General features: G+C 40.5%; 2 protein-coding genes across 2 annotated transcripts in view; one reads left to right on the top strand and one right to left on the bottom strand.

Annotated features, from left to right (window-relative positions):
* Positions 1–2,370: 2,370 nt before the first annotated feature.
* Positions 2,371–4,416, bottom strand: cldn23.1 (claudin 23.1). Its single transcript, XM_061698482.1, has one exon. The coding sequence runs from the start codon at positions 4,271–4,273 to the stop codon at positions 3,440–3,442; it is 834 nt and encodes a 277-aa protein (XP_061554466.1). The 5' UTR covers positions 4,274–4,416; the 3' UTR covers positions 2,371–3,439.
* Positions 4,417–7,736: 3,320 nt separating this feature from the next.
* Positions 7,737–25,831, top strand: part of tnksa (tankyrase, TRF1-interacting ankyrin-related ADP-ribose polymerase a) — a 74,317-nt gene continuing 56,222 nt past the window's right edge. The window contains exons 1-4 of the mRNA XM_061697685.1: positions 7,737–8,369; positions 10,590–10,705; positions 13,060–13,168; positions 21,678–21,773. Of these exons, the coding sequence (XP_061553669.1) occupies positions 7,916–8,369; positions 10,590–10,705; positions 13,060–13,168; positions 21,678–21,773 (775 nt within the window). The 5' untranslated portion in view covers positions 7,737–7,915. The remainder of the gene's footprint in view (positions 8,370–10,589; positions 10,706–13,059; positions 13,169–21,677; positions 21,774–25,831) is intronic.

Below are 25,831 nucleotides of genomic sequence, written 5' to 3'. Positions count from 1 at the left end.
CTCATGTGTAAGGCAGCTCGGTCTAATCGTGGTTTGCATGTCAGAAGTCATGGAAAATTGTGGCACACAAATATTAAGTATCCAACTATTGTTCATTTTATCTTAAGAAGGGATTTGGTGAAAAAAAATGCTTGGAATATCAGCGAAAAGTGAAGAAAAATTGCATGGCAAGAACAAACCTATTTAGCAAGAAACTGAAGCAGACGCTTTAATTGCTTTGGTGGGCCACATAAAGTTGTGCGATGGGCCGGATCTGGGCCCCGGGCCTTAAATTTGACACTTTGATTTAAAGTGACTCTAATTAACTCAAAATAAATGTCAGAGGCTTTCTTTTTTTTTTTTGCTTGTTAGCATAATCTTGAGAACACCAATGAGGATAAGCACTGTAGAAAATTGATGGATGGATGTCAACTTTTAAATATTTTAGTGTCCCATTGGGGCAAAAATCTTATATTTGTGGGTCCTCTATTGTCTAATACTGTATAGAAAGGAACATTTCACAGAGAGGCAGGGTGTGGATACTTCAATGTGACTAAAATATGTCACATTTACAGTATGACTTGCAACTTTTTTTTAATAGAGATGACAGACAGGAAGAGTTTACTCATTGCTCCCAATGTATGACACCCATAATCATACAACACTTCTTTTCTCATTATTACCTCCCTCCACTTACATAATTTTAGTGGCCTGCCATGCCTTGTCACAAAACCTACCAACCAATTTGTCCTCAGTTGACTTCAATAGGATGCATTACATTATATGTCAAAGTGCTATTTTAAACCTCTTTCCAAAGCTTACTTACCTTTTTCTGACCTTCTGCACAGCCAAAAGTACTTTAACTGATTACTGCTTCTTTATTAACTCTGGCAAGGAACTTTGTGTGTGTGCGTGCGTGCGTGTGCGTGCGTGCATGTGTGTGTGTGTGTGTGTGTGTGTGTGGCTGTTCGACACAACAAAAACAACTTTTGGTTGAACAATTGATTTCAATGGGTTGGGCATGGTTGACGAAGTCAGTAAAATGAAGTACTGGGGTGGAGCTCATTCTACCACTGAAGGGCCATAAATCTGAAATGTATCATTGCAACCTCGTAGTGAAAATCCAGTCTAGATGGCGAATAATTTAGCCACTTGGCGAAGTAGTGCTGCGTCCATGAGAGAAAATGTCTGTCTTTATGGGCGCCCCCACTTGCTCTTCTCTTCAAGTAGCGGCTCGCCTTAGTTGCAACACCCTCACTCTGCCGCTGTTTGTCATGGTAACCGGAAGCCATATTCTACATCGTGTATATTTGCATGAGATAGAACCGCCCACCCAAAACCGAGTGATTCGACCAGAGTGTTATGACCCTGTAATGTGAATTCAGATATGTTTCTAAATATATGATACACATTTGAAGATGATTGCTGAAAACAGACGGAAAACTACAGTATGCAGTATTCAATAGTAGAGATTTTTCATCAGTTCAGTTTTCCAAATTTTTTTGGGGTGTGTGTGGCTAAAACAGCGTCCCACTTCAGCTCGGACATGAGTTGCCCCTCCCCCGCTACATAAAACTAGAGTGCTCTCATCAGCTGTTATCTAACACATTTACAATGTGCAGTTAGCTAGCTAACTAGCTATGCCTAAACCCCAAAATGCAGCTTCCTTTCAGATAGTCTGCCTTCGTGGCCACTTTAGAGTGCCTCATTGTTGGCTGTGGGAGCATGTATGTCACAGTGGGAAAGGCTGGAGCGTCAGAATGGGGAAAGAAGGGGTGGTGGTAGGGGGAGACAAAAAAAAAAAAAAAACTATTAATAAATCACTTGAACCCTGCAGTGTGAATCCGGTTTTAGATAGGAGTTGCTGAAGTGTCTTCTCCACATCTTTAACATGTGAATGTTAACATGTTCTACAAAGAGGCTCAGAGGAACCACAGAGGGCTGATTGTTCCCTACAGTGTAGCCTTTTTTGAGATGTGAAAGCAGTTGAAACAGACGAGCCAATGTTGCCAGACGAGCTGCGCGGGGAAAGAAGCCATCCAGACCTGTCAGGTGACATTGTCTGTATACTTAGCTGCTCACAAGTGAACAAACAGGGTGGCCTTCACTGCGAAATGTCAGTCAAGCCAAACCGTAGTTTGTCTTTGAATTGTCTGCTCCGTAAATCGTGAGTGACATTGCACAAATGTTTTTCGACAAAGATGACTCTTCTCTTCGGCTTATTTTAAAACTCAAAACGGCCTTAATGACCAGTCCCGGCAGTTTGCTATTTTACTTGCCACGCCCCTTTCCACATGAGTCGTTAAAGCAGCCAAACAACCGTGAGGGAAAAAACTCAGAACCAACGCAGTTGCTTATAGACACAGTGGACAGTTTAATAAAGCTCTTGCACAACAGTGAGAATGTTTTTTTTTTTTTTTTTATCACGTCACTTCGAGTCATCAATGTAAAGTGCATACAGGAATATTTACATTATTCATTGTCCTAGTTAGTCATTCCAGAAAGATATAGGATAGGAATCTACAAATTAATGTATACAAGACAAAAAACATAAATCTTCACTTGGCTGATTTTCTTCACAAAAACCTTGATTCCCCTTCAATAAAATGTTTGATTGCACTGCTTTTTGGCACATGTAGCTCCACAAACCCGTAAATACATTAAACAGCATTTAAAACTGACTCCTTCATTGCATTAATACTCAAACAACTTTGGCTTTAACGACATAAACTTATTTGATCTCTCTTAGCCACTTTAACCATCAATTAGCATGAAAAAATAAAATAAAACAAGGCAGTCTTAGTCGACAATGGTGATGCTAATAAAGGATTGGAGGTTCCCATAATGAGTTTATTTTGACAATGTAAGGAGTAAAACGATATCAGCGAGTTAAAGTATAAAGTTGTCGAAAAATAAATACTCGAGCACTGATACCTGACAAATGTACTTTGGTACAGTAAGGAAGTATTTGTACTCAGTTACTTCCCTGAAGGAGCCTATTCTACCAAAGTCAATACTCCAGTAGAATACAGCAAAAAAAAAAAAAAAAAAAAGTTGTTTTCAGTGTCTAAGATACTTGACACATCTACTTCTGTACAGTTACATATTTGTACTTAATGGGGAGTTAAGTCAAACATTGTTCAAAAAATACATAGATTCTACTTGATAAATCAAATTCATTACAGTCATGAAGTATTTGTACTCATAGTTGCTTCCAAGAAGGAGCCAACATTGTTGCCAAAATAATGAGGAAAAAGTACAGTTGCAGTAAATGCCTGGGAGTTAAGGAAAATAAATACTCGAGTAGAGAGATACCTGCAAATCTACTTCAGTACAGTAACGAAGTATTTGTAGTTCGTTACTTGCCACCACTGGGTTTTTCTCACGTAACATAATTTGTGCCTTGGATCAACAAAGGTTGGGAAACACTGCGATGACTGATGATAATCTTTCTGTCCCCTCACAAGTCTGCGTCGTAGGGCCTCCCGCTGTACGACGTGTTGATGGAGGGGGGCCCGGCGCTCTTGGCCCTGGGGAAGGACACGTCGTCGTCCAGGGAGTCCCGGGAGTAGGGCACGCTGCTGGGCGCGGGGCTGCGGTCCCGTCTCAGCGAGGGCACGTCCACGCGTCTGGGCTGCGTCTGTTGGCGCGTGCTGAAGCGGCTGCGCCCGTTCTCTTCCACCCGCACCTCGCCGCGGTTCTTCCCCCCGCAGCAGCGACAGATGCCGATGAACATGACGAAGCCGCCCAGGATCTCGAAGATGCCGCCGATAAAGCCCAGCACGATGCAGTAGCCGACACGCAGGGTCACCGTAGGCGTCACCGTGCTGATGTCCTCCAGCATGTAGGTGTACCACGAGATGGGGATGATGGCGAGCACTCCAGAGATGAAGATCAAGAGCCCCCCAAGGCCGGCCACCACCCAGTTGGGCTTCTCCTTCCAGCAGCGGATCCCGGGGATGGCCACGGCCAGGCCCACGAGGGTGACCACCAGCGAGGCAACCATGAGACCCTGGGCCACATCGATGATCTCGTTACCGAAGTACAGGCTGTCCTCCAGGCCGCACGTGGACGACGTCGACGTGGTGACGGAGCGGCAGATGTCCCAGATGCCTTGCTCGATGAACTCGTTGCTGGGCGTGTTGGGCACGTCCTCCAGGGTCCTCCAGTTGGGGGCCACGGTGGCGGTCAGGTTGAGCACCCAGCCGCAGGGCGCCAAGACCAGGCCGAAGATGAAGATGCCCGGCGTGCGGAGGGACAGGCGCATCCATTCCTGCGCGTTTCGACTCGGCATCTTCACGGTTCGTCTCTTTCCACGTGTGTGTGTGCTGTGCTGTGTGTTTGACTTGTAAGAGTGGAAAAACTGGCTCAAGACACTTGCAACAAGTGCTTAACAACACGTCTGTGTGATACCTGCCGTGGGCGTGGACGTGGGCCTTACCTGCCAGCAGATCTTCTCCAAGTGAAAAGAGGAGTTTCGCTTTACAGCGGTTGTCAAATATTTTACACCAAGTAGTCTGCCAATGGCAGTTCTGGGGGGTCCTTGCCCCCCCTTAACACCGTACTTGCACCCCCACACCAAGTTGTTTTGTGACTGGAAATTTGATGGCCGCACCGACATGCTTAAATTTAACATTAAACTTTGATAGTTTTTACACATCTCATTCAAATTTAAGATTGTTGTTGCGAGAATTGACTCTTATTGGACTATGAAATCATATTAAAATAGTTTTTTGGGGGACGGGGGCAGTTTAATTCAAAAGGTAAGCCCTTCATGCAATTGGCTAAGGACAAGTGGGAATAAAATAACCCATCTTTGCTCATATAGAAAATTAAAAACTAATCCACATGATATGCAAGTGCATCTCAATAAATTAGAATATCATTGAATGTTTGTCATGATTTGATTTTCTATAATTTCATTATGATAGCTTCCAGCTAACAGAAACCCAAAATTGATCAACTCAAGAAGATAGAATATAAGGTAAATGATCCAATTGATTTGCCCGATTGAAAAGTACTTTTGTATGTATTTACTGAATTTGTAAATATGAGTTTCCATTTTTTAATTGAACTACTGAAATAAATGCAGTTTTCTAGGATGATCTGATTTATTGAGACGCACCTGTAGACTATAAATAATATACGTTTTCAGGTCAGCAAAGGTCCACTCTGGGGACATCACAGCTTCCAAATATATTATATTTAGCAACCTAAGAGGGATCTGTGAGAATCAAAATGCGAATCACATTTAGGATAGGCTGTTAAAAATGCCGTTCTGCCGGAAAGTTCTCCTCAAAAGCGTACGTGGGCTGACTCCTCCTTAAAGGTTTGTTTCGGTTTGTGTTCAAATCTCTCTTCCATAATCCAGTCATTCATTTCAGAAATGGGAACCAGAAATGGGAACTATTGCAGAGGAATAGTGGAGATGTTTGCAACCGCTGTGGGAGCTTTATGCGACGGGGGCCGGGGGTACACTTTCATTCTTTTGTTTTACGCCCATCAACCTAATTAGCCTCAAAAAGAAGACAGTAAAGCATTTTATGAAGAAATAAACAGCCTGAGAACAGCTGGTGAAACTCACACAGGCCTCATTGTGAAAGCGGTTTCAAATGTTACACGGGGGAGTTCAATAATGGTTGACGTGAAATTTGTTGGAGAGCTATTCTGAGGTCCATTGGCCCATCTTTTGGAATAAGTATTGGTGGTTTGGGGGCTATTACAAGCCAAAGAAAAAGCAAAACATAGGTAATCATTATGCTGGTATCTCATGTGTCATCATACATGCCGGGCAATTGAAATGCAAAATTTTTGTCACATTTTTCCTCAAAGCTGATGTCAAATTCTAAATTGTTCCACCTTAGGGACGTTCCCCCTCAGAGCGTTTCTGGTATTTTCATTATGCACAACACTTAAAAATAACTTACTGCATTGCAGACTGAGTGTCTCTTTGTGTCACTTTCCAGCCAGCCAGCCAGCCATTTTTTTTTCACTTGTTTTTGTACTGACTGAACTACGACTATTACTTACTTATATTATATTACACAATTTTGTATAGACAATACAGCATATTATAGTGCTATGAAAAGTACACATCTCTACATTCATTATTTTTTTTTATCCATCCATCCATTTTCTGTACCGCTTATCCTCTCAAGGGTCGCGGGCGTGCTGGACCCTATCCTAGCTATCTTTGGGCGAGAGGCCTGAACTGGTCGCCAGCCTGAACTGGTCGCCGTCCAGTCGCAGTGTACACAAACAACCATTTGCAATCGCATTCACACCTACGGGCAATTTAGATTCTTCAATTAACCTACCATGCATGTTTTTGGGATGTGGGAGGAAACAGGAGAGAACATGCAAACTCCACACAGGTGAGGCCGGATTTGAACCCGGGTCCTCGGAACTGTGAGGCAGATGTGCTAACCATCGTGCCGCCCTAATTCTTTTTTAATAATTGTAAAACAAGAAAGTGATAAAGGCTTTTTAATCGACAAATTGTGATTTTTTTTCCCCCAGATAAAAACAAAACAAATCAAATGTAAAACAATTTTAAATAAATCAATTTAATTGAACAAATTCTATGACTTTTTTATTTGTACAAAAAGTTATTTTTTTTCAAGTATAAATTTACATACCTGTAATGCTTTTTAATCAGACAAACACAACATTAGGGGTGTATTTTATTTGTATTATTATATACGTACATGTTCTTACAAAGATGTATATGTTGGAGCTTTTATCACAAATAACTGATTTTTTTAAATTAAATGGTTTTACAATGTAAGCTGTTGCATGCGAATCAGTCTGCTGTGCATAAGACTAAATGACATACCTGTGCATGTTCATGTGACGTTACAAGTCGAAGTCTGACAAGCAGCACACATCTGTTTATTTTATTTATTTTATCCATATCCAGTTGAATTTGTACAGTCATTGTTGTCTTAAAAAATACCTGTGGATGTTGCTCTTTGCTGATCTCTTAATATGCCAGTCCTGAATTAGCCTCTTTATTGTTCACATTCTATCTTCAAACATGGCGGCACGGTGGTTAGAGCGTCTCCATCACAGTGTGCAAGTTCTCCCCGTGCCTGTGTGGCTTTTCTTCGGGGACTCCGGTTTCCTCCCACATCCCAAAAACATGCATAGTAGGTTAATTGAAAACTCTAAATTGCCCTTAAGTGTGAGTGGGAATGGTTGTTTGTTTGTACCCCGCCTCCTGCCCGATGATTGCTGGGATAGACTCCAACACTCCCGTGAGCCTTTTGAGGATAAGCAGCTCAGAAAATGGATGAATGGCTCTTCAAACATCTTTCATGTGTTTAGGAAACATATCTATTAATTTCACTTAATTGGGTCTTTAAACTTTCTTGTTACGCAGCCCAACTGTTCCAGCATGAAAAGACATACAATCCACCATAGTGCATGACAAAGCAGCTGAACAGGGCACTTTTTTTCTTTCTAAAGGCAATAGGCTGCTGTACATGCCACTGAACATAATTTCTCAGAATGTATTTTCTCTCTCTCTCTCTCTCTCTCTCTCTCTCTCTCTCTCTCTCTCTCTCTCTCTCTCTCTCTCTCTCTCTCTCTCTCTCTATATATATATATATATATATTTTTTTTTTTTAGTTCATTCTGTAACAATTACCGTGATGACCACTGGAGGACAGTATTGCTTTGTATTGAAATTTGTCTTGACATCATGTATGCACCTAATACATTATTTAAGGAGCAATTGTTACTAAGTCACTTTTGGTCCCCTATAAATACATGTAAAAATATCTCCCAATGTTACAAAGAAAACAGTAGATCCAAGTTAACTGTATAGTTGTGTGTTGTTCATGTAATTAAAAAAAGACCAACCGGAAGTTTGTGTTGACTTGACAGGAAGTTAACGGTGGTATTTGTTGCTACTGGGGACTGTTGTGTTGTGAAAATGGCGACGCCTCGTCGCTCCCCTCAGCTTCTCTCTTCCCCACCCCGAGGCTCTTCACTTCCCGTCACCCCGTCAGGCTCGCCTCCGTCCCCGTCCGACGATGCCGCGCTTCTCCCTCGCGAAGCCGCCGCGGACGGTGAGGTTTCCCCGGCCTCTCCTCCAACCACCAGCAGCTCCCCAGCTTTGGCCCTTAGCAGCAGGGCTAGCAGCAGCGCTAGCTCCCCGACCACTACGGAGGGCAGCGGGACGAGCGCAGCATCGACGCCCGACACGGGTGATGATAACACGGGCAGCGGCGGCTGTGGCCTCGGCGGTCCGAACGGAGCTTTCAGGGAGTTGTTCGAAGCCTGTCGTAATGGAGATGTTTTGAGGGTGAAAAAGATGGTGGACACGGCGAATGTGAACGCTAAAGATATGGCTGGAAGAAAATCTTCACCTTTACACTTTGCTGCAGGTAACTAGGATGACGTTTACTAACAAAACTACAAAGTGTACTATTTTTATACTCCCCCCCCCGCATAAATGGTGAGGAAAATAAACACCTGATGTAAACACCTTGTCAGCAGTCAATAGTTTTTAGTGGTTACTCGCTTTAACTTTGAAGGAACACTTTTAAAAACCCATAATGTCTAAAGTACGATATAATGGGATGATTTTAATTCTTTAATATTACACTTCATTTGTTTTATTTTCCAATAAATATAGTACTTCGTTACTAGGAGTGTCAAAGGGATCTTAATTTTGCATTTAACTAGATATTTCTGTTCATTTTTGCACAATGCACACAACACTAACTAGGGAAACACCAGCGATACCACGTTTTTATTTAATTTTTCAGACTGACTACAAGTACTAAATTACATTTGAGTACTTGCCGATTCTGACTAACAATACTTGTTATAGCCGTTACGCTTTGCAAATTTGATGGAATGTTTTTACTTTAATTAAATATTATCCCGTAACATTTCTTGAACAAGGCATCAGATTGACTCAAATATAACACTTTTTTTGACAAGGAACAACTTGTCATTACTGAGATTTTAACAACCAACTGCATGTTTCTGTAACACACGTTTCACTTAAATGTAGCCTGTAACACTAGGCTTTTCAGTTATGTGGTGTCTCAGTCTGAACACTGGGGGACACTATGTAAAAGGAGTACACAGAGTAGATAAGAGACGAAGAAGAAATAAGTGACAAAGAAGAACATAGGGTGCGTCTCATTTCTATGTCTGGAATGTCCGAGGTCCTTGCTCCTCTGTTTACATGCTAGCTCCTCTCACCACAAATTCCATCGACGAGCGAGGATATTCACAGAGGGGCGATGTAGGAGTGTTTGGGGCAAATAATACAAGCCTTCCTCGATGCCGTCCTTAAATGGACAAAGAGGTTTGGCTCGGGATGAGCCAGCGCCATCGACCATGGGGCTTGAGAAACTTGGTGCTTGCCGGATTGCCTGCCACTGGAACTTGCGGGGTGGTCACCTCCACCGCCAGCCGGGCAAATTTAATCGCACCATTTTGCAGAGCATAATTTTAGTCGGCTAACGAAGTGTTGTCGCCCGTTTTTTTTTTTTTTTTTTTTTAAATAAACCTTATAAGTATCTTTGCACGGCTGACATTGGTCCATCTCAGGCTGGTAACAATATCGGTCTGTTAGTATCGGGACATTTTTTAAGTACAACTACAGATGTACATTATCTCACAGTTACTGGTATCAGCATAGGTCACCTATCACCAACCCAAGTATTTATCAATATTTTGGTTACTTTATTTAGCAACATGAGTAGGTTAACACATTTGTAAGAGATCCCAGTAGGATGAAGTGCTATTGTGCACCACCTGAAACTGCACGTGCCGCAAAAAAAACCACACAAAAATCTAACAAAAACAAAACAAAAAGAAAGAAAAGGGCTGCACGGTGGTGGGTAGGTGTTTAGCATGTCTGCCTCCAGAGGTTTGAATCTCATTTTGAATCTTGAAGCGCGCCTTCCTGTGTGGAGTTTGCATGTTCTCACCATACTTGCTTGGGTTTACTTTGTGTACGCCGACTTCCTCCCACATTCCAAAAAAATGCATGTAGGTTAATTGAAGACTCTAAATTGTCCATAGTTGTGATTGTGAGTGTGAATGGTTATCTGTATCGGCCCTGTGATTGGCTGTCTGCTCACCCCCCTATACAAGCGCTATAGAAAATGGATGGATGGAGGTTCAAATAAAGAAAAATTCTCCATCCAATTCATTCATTATCTTGACTGCTCATCCTCACTAGGGTCGCGGGCGTGCTGGAGCCTATCCCAGCTTCCTTTCAGCGAGAGGAGGGGTACACCCTGAACTGGTCACCAGCCAATCGCAGGGCAGATATAAACAAACAACCAATCACATTCACACCGGCGGGCAATTTAGAGTCTTCAATCAACCTAGGACGCATGTTTTTGGGGTGTGTGAGGAAACCGGAGAAAACCCGCGCAGGCACGGGGAGAACATGCAAACTCCACACAGGCGGGGCCGGGATTTTAACCCCTGTCCTCAGAACTGTGAGGCAGATGTGCTAACCAGTCATCAACCGTGCCGCCTCAGATTTTTCATTTGCCTTTTAATTTGCTGCAGGAAAAAAAAGTATTCATTGTGTAATTTTCTAATTCCTTTTGCTCCTCTGTCACATGTCTTTTCAGGTTTTGGGCGTAAAGACGTGGTTGACCACCTACTTCAGACCGGCGCCAATGTCCACGCCAGGGATGATGGCGGCCTGATACCACTACACAATGCATGCTCCTTTGGCCACTCGGAGGTGAGAATGGTCACATAATCTGTGTTCAAAGTAGATGCATCAGTTTCTGTGATTCTGGGAAGAAAAAGTACGATGGAAGTTTAATTTCAGACAGTATCTTGGGCCTTTAAATACCACCCTGTTGTAAGGAATAGGTGAATCACTTTTTATCGCCCTGCTGGAATGCGTCATTATTTATTTGTAATTAAGACTAGGTTAGTGATAGACTATGGCACATTCCAATTTGCGTACAAATTCGATTTATATTGTCGCCATAGTAAACAGAGGACCCGCTGTATTTGAAGTTACCACGGTGGGTTAAAGGTTGACACAACAGTTGGTTGCAGGGTGGGGCCTCTGACAACATTTCCATTATGTTAATTCATTTGAAAACATTTTCATATTAAACAGGGCCAGCTCGCCCATTAGGTGAGATTAGCACAAGATAAGGGGACCATGGCCTCAAGGGGGTACCCAAAAATCGGGTGAAAATTCACCTTCAATTTAAATAATTAAATTAAAATGAATTTTTACGATTAACTCTTAATTTCAAGTCTAAATGTTTCTAATACAAGTAAAGGAGAGTACATAGAAATTAATATAAACAATTAAATAAAACAAGAGGAACAAGGTGAACTACGTACTTTGAAATCAGAGCATAAAAAGCAATGTACCCAGCCACAGCTGAAAGCAAACGGGATGTAAACAAAACATAGTGAACTACGTACTTTGAAATCAGAGTATAAAAAGCAATGTACCCAGCCACAGCTGAAAGCAAACAGGACGTAAACAAAACAATGCTACGAGTACTGAGTGGGACAAGATGCTTTCTAAAGGCACTGCAACAGAACACATTGTAGGGGACTTAAGAATCTACACAAGCCAAAGAAAGACACTAATTTAACAGGCAGGCAGAGCAGCGCAGCGCTTCCACACTGTGTGTCACCTGTGTTGAATTTACTCTTGAGTAACTGGGTCAGTTGCTGTATATTTCTAAACTTATAATGGCGGTGGTAGTTGCACTTTAAATTGTATATGAAAATAAAATTATTCCATGATTGAGTAATACATTTGAAATAATCTATTTTTTATAGTTGCTATAATATATTAAAATGATTCCATGATTGAGTAATACAGTTGAAATAATCTATTTTTTTCAAAATATTTGACATTAAAGGGCGAGAAGAACATGTAAATACATAACACACATATACACAATTATTCAAAATAAAATTAAAAAGTTCAAACAACAGTGACAACCTCATTTGTTCTGGGGAAATGTGAAAATGATTAAATCTAAGGCTGGAGCTTGATGTTATAGAAATTAGCCCAAGGTTAATACATAGTCACAGCTGTAAATGCAATTTTTACCAATAACTGGCACAATAGTTTTTTTCAGTGTTTCAGTTTTCGGCCTTGGTTTTCTCATTTTTGGTTTGGTTTCGAGGGATCACTCATGTTTCCTTCGCTGAAGTCTTTTAAGTCCTCAACATTGGCATATAAAAATGCATCGTAATGCATCAGGATGACAAATTAAATAGTTAATCTTGTTTTAGTCAATCCTTGAATATACATAGACATATTTGCTTAGTGTTTTATTTTGGGCAGCATATAATACTGAAATTACTTAATTACACTGACTCATGGTAACTATGCAGTCTGTAATAATTAGGATGTAATTTTGTCAAATGCTAGCCACATCAAGAGAATCAAAATGTTTTGGTGGTTCTACACAGTTTTTGCATTCCAGGTAATATACATAAGCAACATTAACACTATACATATTTACAAGTCACTATGAATGTGTGAGCTGGAGCCTATCCCAGCCGACTTCAGGGAAGAGGAGAGATACACCCGAGACTGGTTGCCATTCAATCAAAGGGCACATATAGACAAACAACCAGTCATGCCTGTGGTCAACGTAGAGTCTTCAATTAACCGAACATACACGTTCATGAAATGCAGGAGGAAACCAGAGTAACCTCCGAATACCTATGCAAGCACTTGGAGAGCATATAAACTCCACACAGGAAGGCCAGAGTCCGGGTTCCAACCCCAACCTCAGAACTGTGAGGCGGATATGCTGACCACTAGCTTACTGAGCTGCCTACATGACAGTTAACAATGCTATATTGTTATTTGACCTGCAACAATATTTAACATTTATGTTTAGCTGGAATACATTTATTTTATTTGTTTATTATTTTTACTTTAATTGATTAATGATTTAAACAAATGGATTGCATTAGATATCAATGTAGCCACAGTGTTGTCTTGTAATACCACACGTTTCCGATAGAGTGCATAGAAACACATTTTTGGGGGGCTTTGTCTGCATTTCCTGTTTATATTTTGATATATTCTGTTTCTTTCAGGTGGTGTCGTTGCTGCTGTGTCAGGGCGCCGAGCCGAATGCCAGAGACAACTGGAACTATACACCTTTACATGAGGCGGCAATCAAGGGCAAGATAGATGTCTGTATAGGTAAGAACACTCAAAGTCACGTATTGCATAGTTTAATTTGAAGATCAAGTTTTTATTTGAGCCAGTATATAGAACATAGCACAAGCGAAGTCCTGTTATTTCCATTGGTGGGCGATATCTTGCATTGGAAAATATAATGCATTACTGTGGCTAACTTGAACACATTTTATATTCTGTTTGGGCTCAGAAGTGGCGGTTCACATAATCACGCAGTAATTTTCTGCAATGAGAGACACATGCTGCGAGCTATTATTTTTCGGTAAAAATAGATGCAAGCAACGTATAATTTGCAATTATTGCACCACTGTTTATTACAGAACGTGGCAACATTACACTTTGAAACTGCAAGGATACGATGTTGCTCAGAGAGATTGTCTTTACGATTCCAATATAAACAGCTCGATACGTTTTGTAATCGCAAATGATAGTTTGTGTCACTTTGCTCCCAGTGCCAAGCAGTCATTTAGGGCAATAGCATTCTGCAGACTGTCTGGCCCTGACTGTCTGAGTAGAGCCGCAGAGTTGAATGCAGAAGATCCCCAACTACATAATGAAAGATGCCTGGAGTCAGTAGTCCCTGATAGAAGTATGAGTCAATGAGTTTTGGACTCTTGTTTGGATTTTGCGACAAGTCATTGCCATGGCACTGGGGAAAGAGAAATCCAATCACCATTCATCCATTTCAATCAACACCTGTTCACTTGTTTTACATTACCATTCTCCAATATATGAACATTGGTGTGTTTTTATTGGTAGAACTGTATCACCCATGTTAATACGTAATTGTACTAACAATAACTGTTTATACGGTGGATCCTAAACGGTCTTCAATGAGTTTCAAACAATATTTTGCTATATGAAATTATCCATTCCAGCGTCCACCTGGTGCCATCATAAAACCTTTACTAACTGTACAGTCAATGATTAAAATGAACCACTGTTGATGAGGTAAACGTATGTGCTTTATTTCCTTTTAACATTCTTATAACACGTTAATATAAGTTATTGTCTGTCTAATGTATAAAGAAAAGACTGACGATTCAGTCTTACAGCTTTGAATTGACAGTGCTTAGTTCTCATCTCATGTTTTTCCTCTCTTAACACACTTTGTTGAGGCTTCTTGTAGAGTAAATGTTGCAAAAATCCAAATTAAAAAAGTTAATCCTGTAATGCCAAACTGAAGTTTTGGGTGATATGATGACTTCATTCCTGCACAAAGGCTGCCCGTCTTACAAAAAAAAAAATCAAAAGAAAAAGCAAAAAGGGAGGGTGGCGTGTCCCATATAGCCGATTGTCTGTTACATTGAAGGACTTGATATTTGACGCCATATGCGCCCTTGTTGCTCTACAATACAAAATTATTGTTTTGTAATTTTAATTTAATTTTAATTCTAGTACAGTGCCATGGTATTGTAAATAAATATAAAAAAGACTTGAAAATGTTTGAAAGTTTTACGTTTTATCTGAACTTACCACACCGGTGTGCTTGTTCATGGTGACATTGTTTGACGTACAGTACTCATCATGGACAAGTCGTTTTCGTGAGCCGCTAGGAATTAGTGTGCTTGCTAGATCCAAATCCGTTGCCAAAGACGAATAGCTAGATGAAAAAAACTGTTACTGTACCAAAAAATAGCATGTTCCAGACTCCAAAGACTCGTGTTTTGTATTCCTCAGAGCCATGCCGCTCTCTCTCTGCCAGTGCTCTATGTACAATTGAAAATGCATAGAACCATTATGACATGGCCGCCATTTTAATGCCATTCAACATGGCCACCACGTAGGCATGGAATTGGAGCTCGTCATATTGTATATCGTTGACCCGGAAATACATTAGTCCCATTCTCTGCCTAGATTGCGCTACCACGCCAGTAAACAACAGTGTCCAATTCTGGAACCAAGAGACTTTGTCAGTGACATTGAAAGTGACAAATGTAAACTATTTTTGGACACATTGTTCAGTCTCGACGGTCCCTTTTATCCAATATCTGTTCTATTGGAGTCTGTTTTATCAGGGTTCCACTGTATAACCATTCATTTTCTGTAACGCATGTCCTCCTTCGGGACACAGGTGAGTCGGAGCCTATTTTAGTTTACTGTGGGCGAGAGGCATGCTACACCCTGGACTAGTCGCCAGTCAATCACAGAGCACATTGACAAACAATCAGTCACACTCACACTTACGTGACATTTAATCTTCAATTAACCTACCATGGATTTTTGGGCAATGTGGGAGGAGGCTGGAGTAACTTGAGAAAATACACACTAGCATAGGAAACTCCACACAGGAAGAACAGAGATGATTAGAATCCGGGACATAGAGACATGCTAACCATCAGACCACTATGCATTATGTACTAAATTCCCTGACAGCATTTTATGTTAAAAAGATATTTCGCAAATCTTATTTTTTTCTTTGCACACTGTACACATACAGTTCGAGGGAGGCATGTCAAACCAATGCCATGTGATCATCTGTGGCCTTTCTTTTTTTTTTTTTTAGCAGAGTTGCTGCCAGGATGTCATGGTGCCAGGTTAGAGATTTGGCAGCGCACTGATGGCCAAATCAACTTTGATTCTTCTGATGGACTGTCTGTCCTCTTCTGTCGGGTTCAGACAACTTGAGTGTGGCATTAATCTCCTTCTTAGCCCAGTAGCTCATCAAAAGCAAGGTCACATTTGTCAGAAAAAGATATTGGAAAACCTAAAGTATGATTGACAAAGATTTTTTTTTTTTTAATTTGTTGATGACACTGAGGGCGGGATGTGATATTGCTGCTAACAAAATATAGTTCTATCTATCAGATTTACTAAATGCTGTAAGAAGCCAAACCTCTTCTATAAGCCATCAAGCCATTTTCTATAGCGCTTGTCCTCATTGGGGTCATGGATGACCTGAAGCCCATTCTAGCTGACTGTGGGCGAGAGGCAGTGTACACCTAGGACTCTTCGCCAGCCAATAACAAGGCACGTAGAGACAAACAACCATTTATACTCGCACCTATGGGCAAGTCAGACTTCAATCAACCTAACTTGCATGATTTTTGGAATGTGAGAGGAGACTGGAGTACCTAGGGGGAAAAACACTAGCACTGGGAGAGCATTGCAAACTCCACAGAGGAAAGTCAGCTGCGATTCGAACCTTGAGCCTCTTGACTGTGAGGCAGACATGCTTTTGGTCAGCAGTGGTTTTCGCTTTGGAACTCTGCCATGGATGCGGTTTTTGGCTATTCTCTTCCTTATTGTTGATTCGTGAACACTGAGCTTAACTCAGGCAAGGGAGACCTGCAGTTCTTTAGAAGTTGTCCTGAGTTCCTTTGTGGCCTCCTGGATGAGTTATCGCTGTTCTTTTGGGGTAATCTTTGTAGGCCGGCCACTCCTGAGAAGGTTCGCCACTGCGCGATGTTTTTTCCATTTGTGGATAATGGCTGTCACCGCTTTTCGTTGGAGCCCAAAAGCTTTAGAAATGGTTTTGTAACCCCTTTCCAGGCAGATAGATTTCAGCTACTTTATTTCTCGTATTAACACATTCACAGTTGAGGTCCTGGGTTTGAATTTTGCCTCAGGCTCCTTTGTGGAATTTGCATGTTCTCTGCAAGCTTGCGTGAGTTCTCTCTGGGTTCTGCCTCTTCCCAAAACATGCATCTTAACGCTAAACCGTCGGTACGTGTGAATGAGAGTTTGAATGGTTATTTATCAGGGCCCTGCAATTGGCTGGCAACCAGTCTAAGGTGTATGCTGTAAAAGACTCCAGCTCACCCTCAAATAAAATTAGGAAAATCACTATAGAAAATGGATGCATGGATGGACTTTATTATTTATGTATCACTGTGGATGTACTGGTCGTTCTTCGGTGGGTATCAATGTGTGTTTGAGTGTGATCTTTGCTATGCCAAAATTATATTTTGTTGAGAGGTGAGTGGGTGATGGAAGGTGTGCGTCAGTGCCCGGGCAGAGCCATGCACGCACCCACACAAGCCTCAATGCTTCTCTGCTACAGCTGAGCTCGATAGGTTGGCGTGTACACTTGTCCAAGGGTGTACGCTTTGGGAGCGCCTCAGCAGTCACAACACTGGGAAGCAACTGAGGCCAAAGCAGTTACAATATCGACTTCAGCGCTTTGGCAAAAGACTGAGCTCAGCTCTTTAAGATTTGTTAGCTCATCTATGAAGCAAATGACAAAACCTTGTTTTCTGCCTTGTAAGTTGATTTGAATGATGCGTGCAAATTGCATCACCAATTTCCCCTCTTGTGATAGCCACAAAGCAAAAATTGCATTATGAACATTTGGTTTCATGGATTCTGATTAAAATTTATAAATATACCATATTTCCCTACATAATGGGCAATAGTATTTGTTTACTCAACTGTAGAAAGCAGGTCTCTGTTTTGAAGTAAGGTATATGTTTGAGAGGAGGATGTTTTTTTGTCCCACTTCCTGCAGTGTATTGGGAGGCAGAATTAATGTACACCTGCTTACGTTTCACTTTTAGGATAGCAACTCCTGCCTCAAGTGTGCATGGCCAATGCAAACAAACACTTGCAAAATTACGTCAATCCAGGTTTGCACTTGTAGTACGGCTGCAAGCTAATGCTGATATCTATTTTGTCAAATAATTGAGAGTAGGCCACGGCCAAAGTGTGGATTTTGTTAACATGCCGACAAGGGGCGGAGGTAGAGTTGGCTGCACTTAGCTAGCGCCCCGAATCTAAACAAGCGACCAGTCTTGTATAAAGTGCCTGAAACGGATACTTGAGTAAAAATACAAGTATCTTATTAGAAAGAGATGAGAAAATCACCTTGAAGAATATTAGTTGGGAAATGAATTCTCATTATCAAAAGTAATTTTCTGAAATGTACTATTGGAAGTAAAAATATTATATTAACAATATAAAGTGAGTGTTTAGAGTTTTGATTATGCTTTTATTTAGGGCTGCAACTAAAAAAAATTTTAATAATCAATTCAACTTTAATTTATCTGAAAACAATTCAAACCTCTTACCAGAAAAGAGTACAAACGTAATTAATTTAAAAAAACTAACAGTAAACAATGCCCAAAGGAGAAAAAGATTTGCTTTATTTGGCGTCAAAAGATCACAATTATTCCAGACTGGGGAAAGGAAAACTTCTTGGAACGATCCATGAAGTCAGTGGAACAAGGTGAGGGCAAGCAAAAACCCAAAATTCAACAGCAACAGCAAAGCTCCATCCAACAAATCCGCAACATGTTGATACAGTTTGTTTCCTTATAAACACAATTTGTCGCGGCACATCCAAATGACAGACTTCCAGTATCGGTCACATGATTTTTTTCTTAAAGCGATACACGCACCAATACGGGGTTTCACTCTTGTGCGCTCGCCACAGTGCTGACACACCAGTGTTGTTCGTCCCATCACTACTGACAGCTGTTTTTAACAAATTTTTGGGTGAAGAATCCAAAACCGATCGCAGTTTTTCTCTATCACATCAAGTTTTTGAATAAAGTGAGAACAAAGTGGAACAAAGGAAATATATACTTATGAAATAAAACACTATGATTGAATAGTTACAAGCTTTGAAAACTAAAAAAAACGCCATAAAACGAAATAGAACTGACAACGATATGCCCATGGTTAAACGGTGAAGAGAAAAGCCAGCACCAAATCTTCTTAATTTCTACTATGCCAGCTTTCTGTTTGCAGATATTGATAGTAATGGCCTATTGGGAGCTGCACACACCTCTTCCTGTACTGTCTCAATTGTGACTGCACAAACAAGATGCCACGTAGCTGAAAGATGAGTCCAATCGTAATAAGCTGGCAACTTTTACTCCAGCTAATCAATGGAATTTTACTTATCTGGAGGGCAAGCTGTGGAGAAAAAAACTTGACGTGCTAGAAAAAAAACTGACTGCAATTTTGGAATCAGCATGAATATGTTAGTTTTAATCAGCATAAGAATCGAACTCAACATATTTTTTCTTTTCAAATTGTTCCGCAGTGTAATTGGCCCTTAACCAAGCAAAAATATAATTAATCCGAATACTCGATTATTCGATAAAATATTTAGAAGGATACTCAAATATTTAAATATTTGATAGTTGCAGCACTAAGTCTGGCGGCCGTTTTCTTGCCGTTGCTTGGAAGTTGCTAGGTTGTCATTTCATAGGTGGGAGGGTGGCACATTTTCAGAAATACTGTAGAGATGACCAAGTATGGACTTGGTTGTTTAATTTTTCACATGATAAGTGGGCAGGTACTCCACAGACCCAACTATTTCCAGGCAAGCAATAAAAGGTTTCCAAGCAATAAAAGGTTTCCATAATAAGACCCCTTCAATAGTGACACCATCTTTGGTTCCTAGTTATTATAGGTTTCTTTCAATAGTCTTATTGTTGCATTTGAATTCACCAATCACCCTTTTACTTTGTGTGCACAAAGGAAGCAGCCGTAAAACATTTCGCAACACACTGCAGAAGAAAATTTAGCATGGCGTTAATTATAGCAACGTGCTGAACATACAATTTAAAACCCTGCCACATTTAATGACGCACTAAACTGACTCAGAGTAAACAGCGCTGCAGAAACACAGACAAACAATGAGAAGGATGTTGACAGCTTTCATTACCACTTACTTCTCGCACCGTATTTGTTTATTCTGAATGTTTTGCTGTGAATAATCATTGATTTGAAGCTTAGTTGATTTGAACATGAATATGATGCATAACATAACATCTGCTATGGTTTACAGCATAGCCTGCATCATCCTAAAATAATTATATATATATATATTTTTATTTTTATTTTTTTTATACATGAAATGTTATGTATTCATAAATGCGACTGTGACTTGAATATGAGTCAATGAAGTTCCATGTCAATTCGTTAATAATACATTGGTTGTCTTCACTGATATCTGCTTGTTTTCTTGAGTAGTAAAGTATTGTGCTATTTGGTTTAATATAGCCTGCCAACTGTCAGTCACAACTCATCTACTATTCTTAACAAATTTGAACTGTCAAGCAGGCACAGCAGCAGAGGTGATCAGAATTTTTCCAGATTCTTTTTCAGATTGTAACGGTTTATTTTTTGTATTTAAAAAGATAAAACACTGTGTTGAAGTCTTAACTGTCTAACGTTGCACATCTTGCATGATAATTTTCTTTTCTGACTTCAAGCTTATCTTTCCGGAAAAGGTTGATTGAACTCCAAATTGTGCTGCTTTTGGGGGCATTTTGACAGTGGAACCTTGATTTAACTGACCCCAATTTAACGGACTTCAGATTTAATGGACATAAAATAGTGTCCAGATGGAACTTAAAATCACCCCTCCATTGCACCAGCGAGCTAAGTTTGGATAAACTTTAATACCTTTCGAACATTTTAAAGCATTTTTAATATTTACTGTACTGGTTGTTTTAGGCCACGAAAAAAAATGCTTCAATTGATTGAACATCTGATTTAATGGACACCCCACCACCAATAGTCCGTTAAATTGAGGTTCCACTGTATCATGTTTTAACATTTTGTGACACTTGTTATGTGAAAGGAGCTTGATGGATACATTTACGTTCTTACTTACTTTTTCCCTGGTTGGATGATGGTTGTGAGGCCACTTGTTGCTAGGCAGACCTGACAGAAACAGGACGTAAGACAGGGACACTAGGCTCCAAGAACAGGACCATGAGACGTTTAATTATACACATTGGTTTCATCACAGCTCCAACATTACATGTAAAGTTCCTCATAGCATGATGCAATTTTACCTGCCTTTAATTACATTTGTTCAATTCAATCAAAAATTATTCCATTGATAGTTTCATTCTTATTTAACAATCTTAAAATCATCCTACACACTGTAGGATGATTTTACACATCCTACACACCATAAAACTCTTTGGCTTGTTTTGCTCTCTCTCCAGTCTTCTCACCCTTCCTCTCCCATCCTCTCTGACTCGTAGCCCCCACCCTCTTTCATCTTGCTCTGTGCTGCATCTCTCACACAGTCAGCGAGAGCGAGAGTCTCTCCACTCGCGCAGCCTGCCTGCCCGGCTGCCTCCTTCATCACCGCTGCCACCTTGATTAGTTGTAGCTGTGAGCTTTCCTCAGCCGGACTTGTTTTTGTATTGGTTTGCTTTCTCCTCGAAGTCTACATGAGTGCGATGTGTTCTGGAGGCGGTCGGGGATCCTCTTTGTTTGGGCCGTTGTTTGTGTTGCGTTGTGCCGTACCCTTGCCCTCGCTGCTCCTGTGGTGACATGTCTGTTTACATCAGCAGCATGGCTCGCAGGACGGGAGCAGTCGGGGGCAGGCGAGGGAGCAGCGTTAGCAACAGTGTAGGAACAGCTGTAGGAGGAGAGAGATCCGAAGCAGGAGAGATAGTTCAGGAGCAACGAGGAGGTCCAGGGAGAGCAGTGTTTGGAGCAGGATATGGTTCAGGGGGGGGCTTGGGTCGAAGTGTGTGTCAGGGGGTTTGCATTTCAGTTCAGGAGCTGAGCTACTGTCTGTGTCTTCCCTGTTGTTGCACAGTCTTACTGCAGCATGGAGCCGACCCCAACATCCGCAACACCGACGGAAAGTCTGCCTTGGACCTGGCTGAACCCTCCGCCAAGGCCGTGCTCACAGGTCAGTGCCACTTTCCTCTCAGTCTGTTAAACGGCACACACTCTACTGTGTGTTACTTTTACACACCATGTTTATTCGTGTTATTCTGGGGTTGCTTCCGCCCTTCATGACTATTTGACTGCAACAACCAGCACTCATTGTCCAGTGCTGTGGATAATTTCTTCTCCTAGAGAAAACAATGCCAAAGGCAGGTTTCTACACCCTGATACAAAAATAAAGTCCTTGGAGAGGATTTAGTGGTCCGATTGCTACACCGAATTTTTAGACTAATTGCTAGTTCCTTCTACGTTATTTGCTGTCTGAGGTAGAGGGACCCCTAGGGCGGATGTAACGGCAAGTCCAAATGGCTTATTCTGATTTAATTTCTATATCTGTTTGTTTTGACTATGTACGTTTCAAGTGACACATATCCAGTATACTGCATGACAACACATGAAACAACCAATGTCAAAATTGCACTGGCTTAACTACACTGGCATCGACACCAGGCACTGAAAACACGGAAGTAAACAAAAGTACATATCATACAAATATTAAATGTTTCATACTGAATAGTTGGCCTGGGCTAATTCTTATCCTTCATTGATTTGAATGAGAGTAACCTCAACATCACTCCTCTGGCCGCGGTCGGCAATTATTTTGCTGGTTTTAATGATCGACACACTTCAAATGTTGCATATTTAGACCATATTTAAGTCTATATTTTGCTGTAGTTTAGAGATACAGAAGGAATTTTCAAAATATATGTTTGTGTTGTTTGGGCAGATGCAGGGGTCTATACGTCACCGATCGGTGTATTTTGATTAGATCAAGCTCGCGTTGTCGGTATATTTGATCTGTGCATTTGTGCCACACTCGCCTTGGCAGATGCATCAAATATTTGTCACATTTGTATCCATGTTTGGAAGAAACCTTATTCCGATTTGAAGATATCCAAAACCGTGTGGTTTTGTCTATTTCGCTACCACGACACATAGCTGTAAAAAAAATACAGATTGTGTCCAGCCCTGTTCGACTGCTAGGAGACCATGACTTCTTACAAAACATCAGATAATCTGACTTTTTCTACTTTGTGTATGGTCATCTGGATCACTTAAACAAAAACTGGCTATTTTTTGCAGCTGATTTTTGTGGAGTCTAGTTGTAGTTTGCCCCTGAACACTGTGTAACAAATTGTCTGGTTATTATTTGAAGTACCTGTTTATTGGGGCTCACGGGCCAGAGCCTGTTATAGATTGTGCCAAGGCTAAAACCTTACCACAGTACAGGAATAAAATTATAAATTATTCAATTGTAACCATTATCTACAAATTTTGAAAGAAGGGCTTGAGCATGATGAATGGATTTAATGTTTCACAAATAATTCAGGCAGAAATAGTTTCTGCTGTCTAATCAGGCTACAGAAGAAATCAAAATAGGAAATAAAAGTATATGCATGAGCTGTGGCGAAATTATTAACACAATATTATATAATTTCACGTTATTTTCACACTGAAAACCGTAAGAGGGCGCTCTAGGCCTGTGTATCTTGACCTGCAACTGACAATGAGTCTGGCGAAAGCGACGTCGGAGAGGAAGCGGCCGGAGTTGGCGGAGTTGTTTAGAAGTGAGACCGAGGATGAAGATTTCATTGAATTTAGTGATTTGGAGTGACACTGATGGTTCGGTAAACTTGTTAGCATGTTCTTTATGATATAGTTATCTGAATAACTGTTATTTTACGTTAACATACCAGGCACGGTCTCAGTTCGTTGTTTATGCGTCATGTAACGTTAGATGAATGTGTTACGTTAGCATACCGTACAACTATTCAGCATGTTGTTCTCTATTCTATTTTTATTTTAAATTGCCTTTCAAGAATAAATGTCTGTTCCTGGTGTTGGATTTTATCAAATAAATTTCCCCCATAAATGCGACTTATGTTTTTTCCTTCTTTATTATGCATTTTTTGGCTGGTGCGACTTTTACCCCGGAGCGATTTATAGTCTGGAAAATACGATATGTTACAATATCCATTTTTAATATCTTTACTGTCTTTTTGTTGTTCTCTTCATTCGACAAGCTGTTCTCAAATTTTTTTCCATCTTGTTCAGCGCTCACTTTCAATAAGCGATTTTGTTGATTTTTGCCGTTCTATCGTAGCATGATTTAAAAAAAGAAAGTCTTAATTTAAAATCTGCAAAAGTTGAATAGAGGCAACTAGACTTCTTAGTGTTTGTTGAAGACGTTTCACCTTTAATCTGAAAGGCTTCGCCAGATCTGAACTGAACATCCATGACCTTGATGACAGAGAATCTACATAGACATGTTCATTTCAAATCCTCTCATCTGTTCATTTCCTCACTTTGTCTCCCTGGGAATTGATCCAGGCTCTGTAACAGTTTTGGCTCCCACACTTCAATGTTAACACTGGCTTACATCATCAATTCCCTTCATCAGGCTCTGTGGTTAATGAGAAACTTTGATACATGGCGAGGTGCGGCATTGTGTCAAAACCATGAGGGTAATTTTGTTGTAGCAGAAACTCTAATGCCAGACATGAATTTAGTGTATTTTGGTTGGCGGAGGATGGCTCCCAGATTTGTTTCTTTTGTTATATTCGTATTTGACTATCTTTGTGGTTAGATGGCACTGAAATTAGATTCTGCGCACATACGCAGCTTTCACACTTTGCATTTATTTATGAGTTTTCTGGCTTACAGTGAGGCAAAGGTCGCAGCTCATCAGTGACCCGTTGAACCGAGGTTTATTTTAAAAATGGAAAATATGTCTGAAGCAGATATGAGGCCCCATTTGCCTGAATTGTTAACCATCTGTAGTGCGAAATAAGGATTGTGTGTTCATTTACATAAAAGTGTGGCTTGTAATAGGCCAATTTCAAGGCAGACAATTTAACTTACGTGTTGTAATTAATATCCTTAATGAGGGCTTTGAGATGATTCATTAAGCCCTGTCACAGGACCAACGTGCATTATACACATTCAGAGATTGGAGATTTAATTGTACCTATTACTTACTCTCCTGCTTTTGTTTTGCCTACTGTGAATGCATTTGAACTCTACATAGTAAAACATAATGTTTGTAGAGCATTTCCCTGCATCCAGAAGCATCACCATCATCATTTCTTAGTTATACTTTATAGTTGTTATATGACGTGTTTTTAATGCACACACAACATTAAAAAAACACGTGTAAATTGGCAGATATATTTGTCAATCTGAAAAACGTGTAAATTGCGGATATATTTGTGCAAATAATTTTGAGAGAAATCTCTCCTGAAAAATGGCTGTTGTACTGTGTGTCAAAAATGATGGTACTACTACTATACCTCCCTTTGCAGCAATATTTTCTGACTTTTTCCACACTTCTGTGCACCCGTTACACCTACCGTTGACTCCCACAATGAGACAGGTGCGAAAATAAAAGATTGTAACCATTTTGTGACCAAAGATAGGTTGCAACAAACAACAGGCAGTATCAGAAATAGAGATAAATCTTCCCGGCAAAGCTACAATTTTAAAGGCACCATGAAATGGCTTGAAAATTAGCATGTCCACATAAGCAGTCACTTTTATCAGTGCCAAACACAAAGGAGAAGAAAGAGAAACAGGCAGAAACTGTGGGACAGAAATAGAGGTGCACTCCATTTTACTAATGTTTGTAAACTCATGTTATTAGTGACTTACTTCCAGCTCTGTTTGTAACACTGGCAAGCCAAGTTACACCTTTTCTCCAGCCACGAACAACATGTTCCTCTTCCTCCTCTTATCGAAGTTTCAACACACATAAACACCACTATGGCAAGCACTGCATTTTGGCTCACTGTCGTCATGACAAAAACCTGAGGTGGACGCACATTGTTGACACAATGACGCTGCTTTTAAAACCTAGACTTCACTCCATCGTAGCCAAGATTTAATGCATGTTCCATCGCTCGAAGTAAACATTCACTAAATTATCTACTGTTTAAAATTTTCAGTGTGGCTTACTGTAAACTTAAAATACCTAAATAAGAAATGTAGAGTAGAACAGACTTAAAATGATGCTTGAGAATTATG

Source organism: Phycodurus eques, chromosome 15 (assembly GCF_024500275.1).
Source record: "Phycodurus eques isolate BA_2022a chromosome 15, UOR_Pequ_1.1, whole genome shotgun sequence".
Taxonomy (NCBI): domain Eukaryota; kingdom Metazoa; phylum Chordata; class Actinopteri; order Syngnathiformes; family Syngnathidae; genus Phycodurus; species Phycodurus eques.
This window is presented reverse-complemented; position numbering and strand designations above follow the sequence as displayed.

What these genes read in the sequence shown, in the direction of transcription:
- cldn23.1 (XM_061698482.1), bottom strand. Translation starts at nt 4,273, where the DNA reads ATGCCGAGTCGAAACGCGCAGGAATGGATGCGCCTGTCCCTCCGCACG.